This window comes from Littorina saxatilis, linkage group LG17 (assembly GCF_037325665.1).
Source record: "Littorina saxatilis isolate snail1 linkage group LG17, US_GU_Lsax_2.0, whole genome shotgun sequence".
Classification (NCBI taxonomy): domain Eukaryota; kingdom Metazoa; phylum Mollusca; class Gastropoda; order Littorinimorpha; family Littorinidae; genus Littorina; species Littorina saxatilis.
The window spans coordinates 68991533-69005448 of NC_090261.1; the positions used below are offsets into that span (position 1 = coordinate 68991533).

The window sequence follows — 13916 nt, forward strand, 5'->3', positions numbered from 1 at the left end:
CACACATCATCAGCTCATAATACATTCATGTAACGTCAACTGTCTTGGTAAATTTACATTTGCATGTTACAATTTTATTGCAGCATTCAACTCACGTCATCTATAAGAGCAAATGAAGCAGAAAATCTACCAATATAATGTATAACTGATGTAAAGTCCTCAGAAAGACAGGGAAACATCTACCAATATAACCTACCCCTAATAGATGACACTCTAGCATTTCTGACTGCTCAGACAAAATAACAATTGACTCAAAAAACACAAAGAAATAAAGAAACAAACAATTCAAAACAAAAAACAAAACTAGTGGCTATGAGTTTGGACTAAGCTTGCCTCACCTTATTAATTTTAAATTGGACAGTATTTTCATATTTAATTTTTTTTTTTTTTTTTTTTTTGCAATTAAAGGGTATCTTCTTAATTGTAAACCATCATGTAAACCACCATAGGTCTGCCTTGAGGCTTTTACATACAGTTAGCGGAGCATCCTTCCACTTCGACACATTCCAAACAATGACGTCTGACGGCTTCCTGAGCAGATTAGGAACTCGTATTTTGCGGATTTGACAAAGGTGTCCACCCTGAAATTATTCAGCAAAACTTCCCACTCTCCATAGAAAGCAGGGAGCCGTTAGACGTTTGGTACAAGTTGGAGTTTAAGGTTACTCTTATACCAGGTGAAAGCCGACATAAATCTGTTGTGGTTTAACGACTGGTCTACATGGGGAGACAACTAGGTAGGTAACACAAAATCAACGTAACTAAAAACAATCATTATACAAGACATTATCACAGAAAGCCTTGTCCCGTGTCAGCTAGTTCCCGATATTACTTTCCCCTTTTAACCTGAAGCCTGGCAGACCAAAGCGCAATCCATCAACTACTGCATACAAGCGTACACCATTGGCCACTACGGTCAATTTAGCCAAATAGGACATAACATGTTAAAACTGACAAATTAATCACTCTCCGTGAGGCTTTTCATTTACATCTACATTCTGTTGTTTTGCTTTTAAAACTCTCTTTACAAAATATAGCAATAAAGGAGGGGAGGGGGTTCTGTTCCACGTCTTCTCCAGATAACACCTGTGACATTTTAAAACGTAAGTGACCAGAGGTTGATTGTCAAAGCTTCATAGCTTTATCTTTATTATAATTTGTTGCTGTAGTTATCGATCTTCTGTTCTTCTTTGAATCCACATCAAACCTGTTTAAATCCTCAGTGATTTCAAAATACAGTGAAGCCATTAGCAAGACACATGTGAAACATTCAGTCTGCAAACAATGTGGAATATTAGCACAATGCATATTCTGTACACAAATAATGTATAGCAATATAGTCGTGAAGCCCAGTTAATCTCTTGACGCACAGAAGCCTGTAGATAAAGCATGGTAAGAAGGAACTGGACGTGTTTGTTTTTCTTCAGACACATAACCCCAGGCTAGCCTACAACATGTTCACAAAATTCTGCTCTGGGGAATCATAATTTCAAATGCTAGTGATACAAATATGGTGGAAGGGTAGAGCATTTTGTGTTGACGTGACGTGAAGGTGTGATGGAGGGACTGATCGCAACCATTTGTTGACGCTGCAGCCATAGTCCTGTACATCTGATACATGACAAATCTGAAAAATCATTAATAACGCATTTACCTGCTGCAAGTGCAACGGGTTGTTGACAAGGTTTCATTTGACGTTGCTTTCAGACCATTTTTTTCCTATTTTGAAAAATAATTGTCATCTTTTTTTGAGAAGAGGAGACGCTATGTTCAGGGGATATTATCTTTTTAGAAGAAAGTGGATCAAGACAGCATTGACAGTTCTCCCTTTGAAAGCTCCTTTTGGTGTTGCCATGTCTTGTTTTCCACCCTTCTCTCTTTTTCTGCTATCTCACTCAACAGAATTTGGTCACCAAAGTAGATTCAGCAGATCTTAACTGATCTGATTTCTTCATCAAAACACACACAAAAAGAAAATATTTGGCTCAGCGGAAAATGTTTGTATTTACAGCCTGAGAAGTTCCCCGTCCGTTTGTAAAATTTCTGACCAGATGGCAAAGCTAAAAGTGTAAGTGTACATGTGCAACTTATTCCTAAAAATAATTGCTTGTAGCTGTACACACGCTATAAAAAAATTTAAAAAAACAGGAGGCAAGCCCCCTGTATTGCAACGGTTTCTTTGTCTTTTGTGAGAGAAAAAATTGCCCCAGGTGAAAAGTCCGGTCCTATGTCAGTGCTGCAGCTCAGCAGATGATTCAGCACACTGCATGAAGGACAGGGGGAAGGGGGAGAAGAGTGTTGTGAGGGGTGAGAGGGTGCTGGTGAATGAGAAGTGAGGAGTGGGGGAAATGAAGAGTAAAATGAGGGGGGGGGGGGGGGGGGGGGGGCAGAAGTGCGCAATGGGAGGGAGGGGGGTAGAGAGTGAAATGGGGGGTGCGGTGGGGAGATGGAGAGTGAAATGGGAGGTGTGGGGAGGGGATGTTGCGGGATTGAGCAGAGGGTGACGTTCAGAATGTGTTCTCGTGTCCGGCCAGCACATAGAGGTTGGAGGGCGCGTCCTTGTTGGCTGTGGGCCGACTCTCCAGCACGATCACCCTGCAACCACACAACATGACACAGTCACTGCCACTGTCCAACATACATTCTTCAGACAACCTTAACTACAGTATTACACAGTCACTGCCACTGTCCAACATGCATTCTTAAAACAACCTTAACTATTGCATAAAAAAACTGTCACTGTCAGACACATTATTAAGCCAAATGATTTATAGAACACAACACATAGTCACTGTCGCATGGTTGGGAGTGAAACTGAACATTTTGGAAGACCATGGAAAGTAGGACCATAGACTTACACACATTCTTCAATAAAATGATACACAGTCACTGTCATTGTCTGACATACATTCCTGATAAAACCTTCATTTTTTATAACATGACACACATTCTTCAGCCTACCTTAATCATAACATAATAAACACTCTCTGACACTTTCACTGTCAGACACATTCTTAAGGCAAAATTAATATACAACGCAAAACACTGTCACTGTCACAGCGAAATTCTACAGGCTGAACAGAGAGAGAGAGACAGAGAGGGGGGGGAGAGGGAGGAGAGGGGACAGAAACAGATGGAACAAGAGAGAGACAGAAAGAAAGAGAGAAAGATCTGGAAAGAGAAACAGGAAGAGAGAGAAACCGAAAGAGGGGCAGGGGGAGGGGGCGGTGGCAGAGAGAGAGATTTGCTTTGAATGAAACTCTCATCTCATACACTGCTTTTAACATTGATGCTATCAAGTAGGTGTGTATTTTCTGAACTATTAAGTGCTATTCCAACACAGTGATGAATGCTAGTAAGTTCAGAGCATGTTTGTTGTTGCCCTTAGACACCACAATGACAACACACACACACACACAGCTTCTAACAGCACTCTCCCTAAACATCTCATGCAGGCAAAAAACAACACGAGCAGCCCCACACCAACCCCCACCTCTCTCTCTCTCTCTCTGTTTCTCTCTCTGTCTCTGTCTGTAACACGATCAGCTCCACCCCAACCCCCACCTCTCTCTCTCTCTCTCTGTTTCTCTCTCTGTGTCTGTAACACGATCAGCTCCACCCCAACCCCCACCTCTCTCTCTCTCTCTGTTTCTCTCTCTGTCTGTGTCTGTAACACGATCAGCCCCACACCAACCCCCACCTCTCTCTCTCTCTCTCTCTGTTTCTCTCTCTGTCTCTGTCTGTAACACGATCAGCCCCACACCAACCCCCACCTCTCTCTCTCTCTGTTTCTCTCTCTGTCTGTGTCTGTAACACGATCAGCCCCACACCAACCCCCACCTCTCTCTCTCTCTCTCTGTTTCTCTCTCTGTGTCTGTAACACGATCAGCTCCACCCCAACCCCCACCTCTCTCTCTCTCTCTGTTTCTCTCTCTGTCTGTGTCTGTAACACGATCAGCCCCACACCAACCCCCACCTCTCTCTCTCTCTCTCTGTTTCTCTCTCTGTCTCTGTCTGTAACACGATCAGCCCCACCCCAACCCCCACCTCTCTCTCTCTCTCTCTGTTTCTCTCTCTGTCTGTGTCTGTAACACGATCAGCCCCACACCAACCCCCACCTCTCTCTCTCTCTGTTTCTCTCTCTGTCTCTGTCTGTAACACGATCAGCCCCACACCAACCCCCACCTCTCTCTCTCTCTGTTTCTCTCTCTGTCTGTGTCTGTAACACGATCAGCCCCACACCAACCCCCACCTCTCTCTCTCTCTCTCTCTGTTTCTCTGTCTGTCTCTGTCTGTAACACGATCAGCCCCACACCAACCCCCACCTCTCTCTCTCTCTGTTTCTCTCTCTGTCTCTGTCTGTAACACGAGCAGCCCCACCCCAACCCCCACCTCTCTCTCTCTCTCTCTGTTTCTCTCTCTGTCTCTGTCTGTAACACGATCAGCCCCACCCCAACCCCCACCTCTCTCTCTCTCTCTCTGTTTCTCTCTCTGTCTCTGTCTGTAACACGATCAGCCCCACACCAACCCCCACCTCTCTCTCTCTCTCTCTCTCTCTCTCTGTTTCTCTCTCTGTCTCTGTCTGTAACACGATCAGCCCCACACCAACCCCCACCTCTCTCTCTCTCTGTTTCTCTCTCTGTCTGTGTCTGTAACACGATCAGCCCCACACCAACCCCCACCTCTCTCTCTCTCTCTCTCTGTTTCTCTCTCTGTCTGTGTCTGTAACACGATCAGCCCCACACCAACCCCCACCTCTCTCTCTCTCTCTCTCTGTTTCTCTCTCTGTCTCTGTCTGTAACACGATCAGCCCCACACCAACCCCCACCTCTCTCTCTCTCTCTCTGTTTCTCTCTCTGTCTCTGTCTGTAACACGATCAGCCCCACACCAACCCCCACCTCTCTCTCTCTCTCTCTGTTTCTCTCTCTGTCTCTGTCTGTAACACGATCAGCCCCACACCAACCCCCACCTCTCTCTCTCTCTCTCTCTGTTTCTCTCTCTGTCTGTGTCTGTAACACGATCAGCCCCACCCCAACCCCCACCTCTCTCTCTCTCTCTCTCTGTTTCTCTCTCTGTCTCTGTCTGTAACACGATCAGCCCCACCCCAACCCCCACCTCTCTCTCTCTCTCTCTCTGTTTCTCTCTCTGTCTGTGTCTGTAACACGATCAGCCCCACACCAACCCCCACCTCTCTCTCTCTCTCTCTCTCTGTTTCTCTCTCTGTCTCTGTCTGTAACACGATCAGCCCCACACCAACCCCCACCTCTCTCTCTCTCTCTCTGTTTCTCTCTCTGTCTCTGTCTGTAACACGATCAGCCCCACACCAACCCCCACCTCTCTCTCTCTCTCTCTCTGTTTCTCTCTCTGTCTCTGTCTGTAACACGATCAGCCCCACACCAACCCCCACCTCTCTCTCTCTCTCTCTCTGTTTCTCTCTCTGTCTGTGTCTGTAACACGATCAGCCCCACCCCAACCCCCACCTCTCTCTCTCTCTCTCTCTGTTTCTCTCTCTGTCTCTGTCTGTAACACGATCAGCCCCACCCCAACCCCCACCTCTCTCTCTCTCTCTCTGTTTCTCTCTCTGTCTGTGTCTGTAACACGATCAGCCCCACACCAACCCCCACCTCTCTCTCTCTCTCTCTCTGTTTCTCTCTCTGTCTCTGTCTGTAACACGATCAGCCCCACCCCAACCCCCACCTCTCTCTCTCTCTCTCTCTGTTTCTCTCTCTGTCTCTGTCTGTAACACGATCAGCCCCACCCCAACCCCCACCTCTCTCTCTCTCTCTGTTTCTCTCTCTGTCTCTGTCTGTAACACGATCAGCCCCACCCCAACCCCCACCTCTCTCTCTCTCTCTCTCTGTTTCTCTCTCTGTCTCTGTCTGTAACACGATCAGCCCCACCCCAACCCCCACCTCTCTCTCTCTCTCTCTCTGTTTCTCTCTCTGTCTGTGTCTGTAACACGATCAGCCCCACACCAACCCCCACCTCTCTCTCTCTCTCTCTCTCTGTTTCTCTCTCTGTCTCTGTCTGTAACACGATCAGCCCCACACCAACCCCCACCTCTCTCTCTCTCTGTTTCTCTCTCTGTCTCTGTCTGTAACACGATCAGCCCCACACCAACCCCCACCTCTCTCTCTCTCTCTCTCTGTTTCTCTCTCTGTCTCTGTCTGTAACACGATCAGCCCCACCCCAACCCCCACCTCTCTCTCTCTCTCTCTGTTTCTCTCTCTGTCTGTGTCTGTAACACGATCAGCCCCACACCAACCCCCACCTCTCTCTCTCTCTCTCTGTTTCTCTCTCTGTCTGTGTCTGTAACACGATCAGCCCCACACCAACCCCCACCTCTCTCTCTCTCTCTCTCTGTTTCTCTCTCTGTCTCTGTCTGTAACACGATCAGCCCCACACCAACCCCCACCTCTCTCTCTCTCTCTCTGTTTCTCTCTCTGTCTCTGTCTGTAACACGATCAGCCCCACACCAACCCCCACCTCTCTCTCTCTCTCTCTGTTTCTCTCTCTGTCTGTGTCTGTAACACGATCAGCCCCACACCAACCCCCACCTCTCTCTCTCTCTCTCTCTCTCTGTTTCTCTCTCTGTCTCTGTCTGTAACACGATCAGCCCCACACCAACCCCCACCTCTCTCTCTCTCTGTTTCTCTCTCTGTCTCTGTCTGTAACACGAGCAGCCCCACACCAACCCCCACCTCTCTCTCTCTCTCTCTGTTTCTCTCTCTGTCTGTGTCTGTAACACGATCAGCCCCACCCCAACCCCCACCTCTCTCTCTCTCTCTCTGTTTCTCTCTCTGTCTGTGTCTGTAACACGATCAGCCCCACACCAACCCCCACCTCTCTCTCTCTCTCTCTCTCTCTCTCTGTTTCTCTCTCTGTCTGTGTCTGTAACACGATCAGCCCCACACCAACCCCCACCTCTCTCTCTCTCTGTTTCTCTCTCTGTCTGTGTCTGTAACACGATCAGCCCCACACCAACCCCCACCTCTCTCTCTCTCTGTTTCTCTCTCTGTCTCTGTCTGTAACACGATCAGCCCCACCCCAACCCCCACCTCTCTCTCTCTCTCTCTCTCTGTTTCTCTCTCTGTCTGTGTCTGTAACACGATCAGCCCCACACCAACCCCCACCTCTCTCTCTCTCTCTCTCTGTTTCTCTCTCTGTCTGTGTCTGTAACACGATCAGCCCCACACCAACCCCCACCTCTCTCTCTCTCTCTCTCTCTCTGTTTCTCTCTCTGTCTCTGTCTGTAACACGATCAGCCCCACACCAACCCCCACCTCTCTCTCTCTCTGTTTCTCTCTCTGTCTCTGTCTGTAACACGAGCAGCCCCACACCAACCCCCACCTCTCTCTCTCTCTCTCTGTTTCTCTCTCTGTCTGTGTCTGTAACACGATCAGCCCCACCCCAACCCCCACCTCTCTCTCTCTCTCTCTGTTTCTCTCTCTGTCTGTGTCTGTAACACGATCAGCCCCACACCAACCCCCACCTCTCTCTCTCTCTCTCTCTCTCTCTCTGTTTCTCTCTCTGTCTGTGTCTGTAACACGATCAGCCCCACACCAACCCCCACCTCTCTCTCTCTCTGTTTCTCTCTCTGTCTGTGTCTGTAACACGATCAGCCCCACACCAACCCCCACCTCTCTCTCTCTCTGTTTCTCTCTCTGTCTCTGTCTGTAACACGATCAGCCCCACCCCAACCCCCACCTCTCTCTCTCTCTCTCTGTTTCTCTCTCTGTCTGTGTCTGTAACACGATCAGCCCCACACCAACCCCCACCTCTCTCTCTCTCTCTCTCTGTTTCTCTCTCTGTCTGTGTCTGTAACACGATCAGCCCCACACCAACCCCCACCTCTCTCTCTCTCTCTCTCTCTCTGTCTGTGTCTGTAACACGATCAGCCCCACACCAACCCCCACCTCTCTCTCTCTCTCTCTGTTTCTCTCTCTGTCTCTGTCTGTAACACGATCAGCCCCACACCAACCCCCACCTCTCTCCCTCTCTCTCTGTTTCTCTCTCTGTCTCTGTCTGTAACACGATCAGCCCCACCCCAACCCCCACCTCTCTCTCTCTCTCTCTGTTTCTCTCTCTGTCTGTGTCTGTAACACGATCAGCCCCACACCAACCCCCACCTCTCTCTCTCTCTCTCTCTGTTTCTCTCTCTGTCTGTGTCTGTAACACGATCAGCCCCACACCAACCCCCACCTCTCTCTCTCTCTCTCTCTCTCTGTTTCTCTCTCTGTCTCTGTCTGTAACACGATCAGCCCCACACCAACCCCCACCTCTCTCTCTCTCTGTTTCTCTCTCTGTCTCTGTCTGTAACACGAGCAGCCCCACACCAACCCCCACCTCTCTCTCTCTCTCTCTGTTTCTCTCTCTGTCTGTGTCTGTAACACGATCAGCCCCACCCCAACCCCCACCTCTCTCTCTCTCTCTCTGTTTCTCTCTCTGTCTGTGTCTGTAACACGATCAGCCCCACACCAACCCCCACCTCTCTCTCTCTCTCTCTCTGTTTCTCTCTCTGTCTGTGTCTGTAACACGATCAGCCCCACACCAACCCCCACCTCTCTCTCTCTCTCTCTGTTTCTCTCTCTGTCTGTGTCTGTAACACGATCAGCCCCACACCAACCCCCACCTCTCTCTCTCTCTCTCTCTGTTTCTCTCTCTGTCTCTGTCTGTAACACGATCAGCCCCACACCAACCCCCACCTCTCTCTCTCTCTCTCTCTGTTTCTCTCTCTGTCTGTGTCTGTAACACGATCAGCCCCACACCAACCCCCACCTCTCTCTCTCTCTCTCTCTGTTTCTCTCTCTGTCTCTGTCTGTAACACGATCAGCCCCACACCAACCCCCACCTCTCTCTCTCTCTCTGTTTCTCTCTCTGTCTGTGTCTGTAACACGATCAGCCCCACACCAACCCCCACCTCTCTCTCTCTCTCTGTTTCTCTCTCTGTCTGTGTCTGTAACACGATCAGCCCCACACCAACCCCCACCTCTCTCTCTCTCTCTCTCTGTTTCTCTCTCTGTCTGTGTCTGTAACACGATCAGCTCCACCCCAACCCCCACCTCTCTCTCTCTCTCTCTGTTTCTCTCTCTGTCTGTGTCTGTAACACGATCAGCCCCACACCAACCCCCACCTCTCTCTCTCTCTCTCTCTCTCTGTTTCTCTCTCTGTCTGTGTCTGTAACACGATCAGCCCCACACCAACCCCCACCTCTCTCTCTCTCTCTCTGTTTCTCTCTCTGTCTGTGTCTGTAACACGATCAGCCCCACACCAACCCCCACCTCTCTCTCTCTCTCTCTGTTTCTCTCTCTGTCTGTGTCTGTAACACGATCAGCCCCACACCAACCCCCACCTCTCTCTCTCTCTCTCTCTGTTTCTCTCTCTGTCTGTGTCTGTAACACGATCAGCCCCACCCCAACCCCCACCTCTCTCTCTCTCTCTCTCTGTTTCTCTCTCTGTCTGTGTCTGTAACACGATCAGCTCCACCACCCTCTCTCTGTCAGTCTGCCTGTCTGTCTGTCTCTCTTCCTGAGTATAATTATGTCTCCACCTTTTATTCTTTCCTCTCATTCTTATCTACAGAGCAATAAGTCTTGTAGAAAGTGACTCTATTCATTACTGTTGTGTGGAGCAGAGCTTATTGCAGCAAAAAAAGAAAAAAGAAGGGGGAGGGGGGTGGGTGGGGTGGGGGTGAGCACAATGAGACGTGTTAATCCATCTCCATTTTCTCACGCCCGCAAAGCATATAGCTTACCAATGTTCGATACCCAATCCCCCCCCCCCCCTCCCTCCCCCCTCCCTCCCCCCATAGAAAACGAAAATGTCCTGTCATTGTTGAATATAAGGTGGGTCTCTATGGAAGCCAAGATCTTCTCATAGCCTAGAAGATCTTTGATAGACGTTTGTTGAGACTATCAGTTTCGCCATCTCGGGTAACCACCCTCTTTTGTTCAACCGTTCTGGGCCACGGATCATCATTTACACCCTCAATGCATAGGGGTAAAAGACGGGCGTTACAGAGTAGCACAGACTACAACTTAAAAGACAGTAAAACATTATTTGCATGTGGTACATATGAAAAGCAGGAAATATTACGGAAATGAAAAACAAAATGAGGAACACACGCAAGTGCGCGAACGCACGCACATGTGACACGCGTACGCATGCACGCAATCGAATCAGTAACCTAACGAACAAAACGACCAGGATTAAACCCTAGACACATTCATCCTTGGTAACTCCAAGTGTCCGACATAACGCTGGTCTAAACACGTCCATCTAACGCAAAACTACACAAAATAATATGTCTGGCGCTGCTACATCCGGTCATTTCCCAAAGCAAAACCATAACAAGTCGCGTAGGGCGAAATTACTACATTTAGTCAAGCTGTGGAACTCACAGAATGAAACTGAACGTAGTCCGCCGCTAGTGCAAAAGGCAGTGAAAGTGACGAGCCTGTTTGGAGCGGTAGCGGTTGCGCTGTGCTTCATAGCACGCATTACTGTACCTCTCTTCGTTTTAACTTTCTGAGCGTGTTTTTAATCCAAACATATCATATCTATATATGTTTTTGGAATCAGGAACCGACAAAGAATAAGATGAAAGTGTTTTTAAATTGATTTCGAAAATTTAATTTTGATCATAATTTTTATATTTTTAATTTTCAGAGCTTGTTTTTAATCCAAATATAGCATATTTATATGTTTTTGGAATCAGGAAATGATGAAGAATAAGATGAACGTAAATTTGGATCGTTTCATACAATTTTCAGATTTTTAATGACCAAAGTCATTAACTAATTTTTAAGCCACCAAGCTGAAATGCAATACCAAAGTCCGGCCTTCGTCGAAGATTGCTTTGCCGTAATTTTAATCAAATTGGTTGAAAAATGAGGGTGTGACAGTGCCGCCTCAACTTTTACAAAAAGCCGGATATGACGTCATCAAAGACATGTATCGAAAAAAAGAACAAGTCGCGTAAGGCGAAAATACAACATTTAGTCAAGTAGCTGTCGAACTCACAGAATGAAACTGAACGCAATGCAACGCAGCAAGACCGTATACTCGTAGCATCGTCAGTCCACCGCGCACGGCAAAGGCAGTGAAATTGACAAGACTAGAGCGGGGTAGTACTTGCGCTGAGAAGGATAGCACGCTTTTCTGTACCTCTCTTCGTTTTAACTTTCTGAGCGTGTTTTTAATCCAAACATATCATATCTATATGTTTTTGGAATCAGGAACCGACAAGGAATAAGATGAAAGTGTTTTTAAATTGATTTGGACAATTTAATTTTGATAATAATTTTTATATTTTTAATTTTCAGAGCTTGTTTTTAATCCAAATATAACATATTTATATATTTTTGGAATCAGAAAATGATAAAGAATAAGATGTACGTAAATTTGGATCGTTTTATAAAAAAATATTTTTTTTACAATTTTTCAGATTTTTAATGACCAAACTCACTCATAAGTTTTTAAGCCACCAAGCTGAAATGCAATACCAAACCCCGGCCTTCGTCGAAGATTACTTGACCAAAATTTCAACCAATTTGGTTGAAAAATGAGAGCGTGACAGTGCCGCCTCAACTTTCACGAAAAGCCGGATATGACGTCATCAAAGACATTTATCAAAAAAATGAAAAAAACGTATGGGGATTTCATACCCAGGAACTCTCATGTCAAATTTCATAAAGATCGGTCCAGTAGTTTAGTCTGAATCGCTCTACACACACACACAGACAGACAGACAGACAGACACACACACACACACACACACACATACACCACGACCCTCGTCTCGATTCCCCCCTCTACGTTAAAATATTTAGTCAAAACTTGACTAAATATAAAAAAAGGTATGCCCAACACTGCCTTATCCGTTCTTAACAGTGATTGGGCTCATCTTGAACACGCGGCCAGTACAACTGGCCTTGACACGGAACGATTCAAGGGGGGCAATCTCAGTCATCTGAAAGAGGGAAATCCAAACGCAATCCGCCTTGTTCGATTTTATGGGCTTGGACGATAGAGAAAAATAAGAAAAGCAAAAGCTGGAGTCCAGTCTGGACGAAACTGCTATCAAGAACGCAGAATTGATTTTTTCTGAGTTTTTTATAGCCGTAAGCGCCATGTTTATCGGAGCAGGAAACTCTTCCAGAGTGAGGCCCCTTTGTTGGTTTCATTGCGGTGAACAGCAGTTATGAGAAATTCGAAATGAGAAATGGCGCTTACGGCTAAAAAAAAAACCTCAGAAAAAATCAATTCTGCGTTCTTGATAGCAGTTTCGTCCAGACTGGACTCCAGCTTTTGCTTTTCTTATTTTTCTCTATCGTCCAAGCCCATAAAATCGAACAAGGCGGATTGCGTTTGGATTTCCCTCTTTCAGATGACTGAGATTGCCCCCCTTGAATCGTTCCGTGTCAAGGCCAGTTGTACTGGCCGCGTGTTCAAGATGTGATTGGGCTGTGTTTTGTATAAAGTACCGGAAATAGACGAGGAAAATAGATCTGACAAAAAGCTGGTCATTTTGTTCTAGGAACCAAGGTGAAGTAACATACGGGTGACTGGTGCATGCTTCTACCAAGGAACCTTCCTTGCTCTGTGGGAAATCATGTAAATCATGACGTCGAGGATGTCACCTGGGATAAGACTAAGAGCATCCGTCCACGTGGCTTGCCTGATTTCAGTGCAGAGTTACATGTAGAATGTTTACATCTTTTTCACATTTATGACAATCTGCAAAATTATTTCAGAAAAAAACCTGTTGATTTTTGGTATGTGCCCATGTGCAAGGATGCCCTTAACTGATGAAAGCGCCTGTACATACCCTTAACTGATGAAAGCGCCTGTACATACCCTTAACTCATGAAAGCGCCTGTACATACCCTTAACTCATGAAAGCGCCTGTACATACCCTTAACTCATGAAAGCGCCTGTACATACCCTTAACTCATGAAAGCGCCTGTACATACCCTTAACTCATGAAAGCGCCTGTACATACCCTTAACTAATGAAAGCGCCTGTACAAACCCTTAACTCATGAAAGCGCCTGTACATACACTTAACTGATGAAAGCGCCTGTACATACCCTTAACTCATGAAAGCGCCTGTACATACCCTTAACTCATGAAAGCGCCTGTACATACCCTTAACTCATGAAAGCGCCTGTACATACCCGCGTTGGTTGTGTCGATTTTCGTTCACGCGGGAAGGAGGGTATCTATACGAGAAGAAAAAACAACGGATCTGAACACGACTCCCATGAACACGACTCCCATGAACATGATTCCCACATCTGCTCCACTGCACAAGATTAACTTAAAACGAAATCTCTTAAGGGGTTGTAAAAAAAAAAGAAGAAAAAAAGAGGTAATGTTCTATTTCTGTCCCACGATATTTCCACGCCATTAATTTCTAGATCCTTTCGACGCGATCACCCCTGCCACAAATACCACTGATAATCTACCTATCGCTCAAATTGGGAGAAGATTATCAGACAAATGTCACGTGATTCCATTACAGTCTCTAATGACTGCATTCAAAAATCAAGATCACAGGAACTTGGTGAAACCATTTCGTATAAGATTTTTCTCTCGCTAATGAGAGGAGAAAAGATTGTTGTCAACAGAAATGAAGATAAAACATTACGTAAATAGATGACAACACAGATAAAGCAAAAAGACACAGGTTGTCAACGGAAACAGGCGTAACACTGGATAACAAAAACGAATAGAAAAATACTAAAACAAGAAGGGAAGGGAGGGGGGAGGGAAGAAAGAAAGTAAAGAAGAAAGAGAGGACATTACACGAGTTCAAATCGACGTTAAAGGCACAGTAAGCCTCCCGTATACCATCACAGATACTGTCAGGCTTTTACACACAGTACAAACACCCTTTCATTTAAACACTCACC

At 46.5% G+C, this 13916-nt stretch overlaps 1 protein-coding gene across 6 annotated transcripts in view; it reads right to left on the minus strand.

Moving 5' to 3' along the window:
- Nucleotides 1-2391: 2391 nt before the first annotated feature.
- LOC138952328 (mitogen-activated protein kinase kinase kinase kinase 5-like) overlaps nucleotides 2392-13916 on the minus strand; it is a 78986-nt gene continuing 67461 nt past the window's right edge. For 5 of the 6 annotated variants that reach the window (XM_070323973.1, XM_070323969.1, XM_070323971.1 and 2 more), the window contains 2 exons: nucleotides 13179-13223; nucleotides 2392-2595 (listed from right to left, as the gene is read on the minus strand). In XM_070323973.1, the coding sequence (XP_070180074.1) occupies nucleotides 2508-2595; nucleotides 13179-13223 (133 nt within the window). In that variant the 3' untranslated portion in view covers nucleotides 2392-2507. The remainder of the gene's footprint in view (nucleotides 2596-13178; nucleotides 13224-13916) is intronic. The other variant, XM_070323970.1, reaches the window with a different exon arrangement.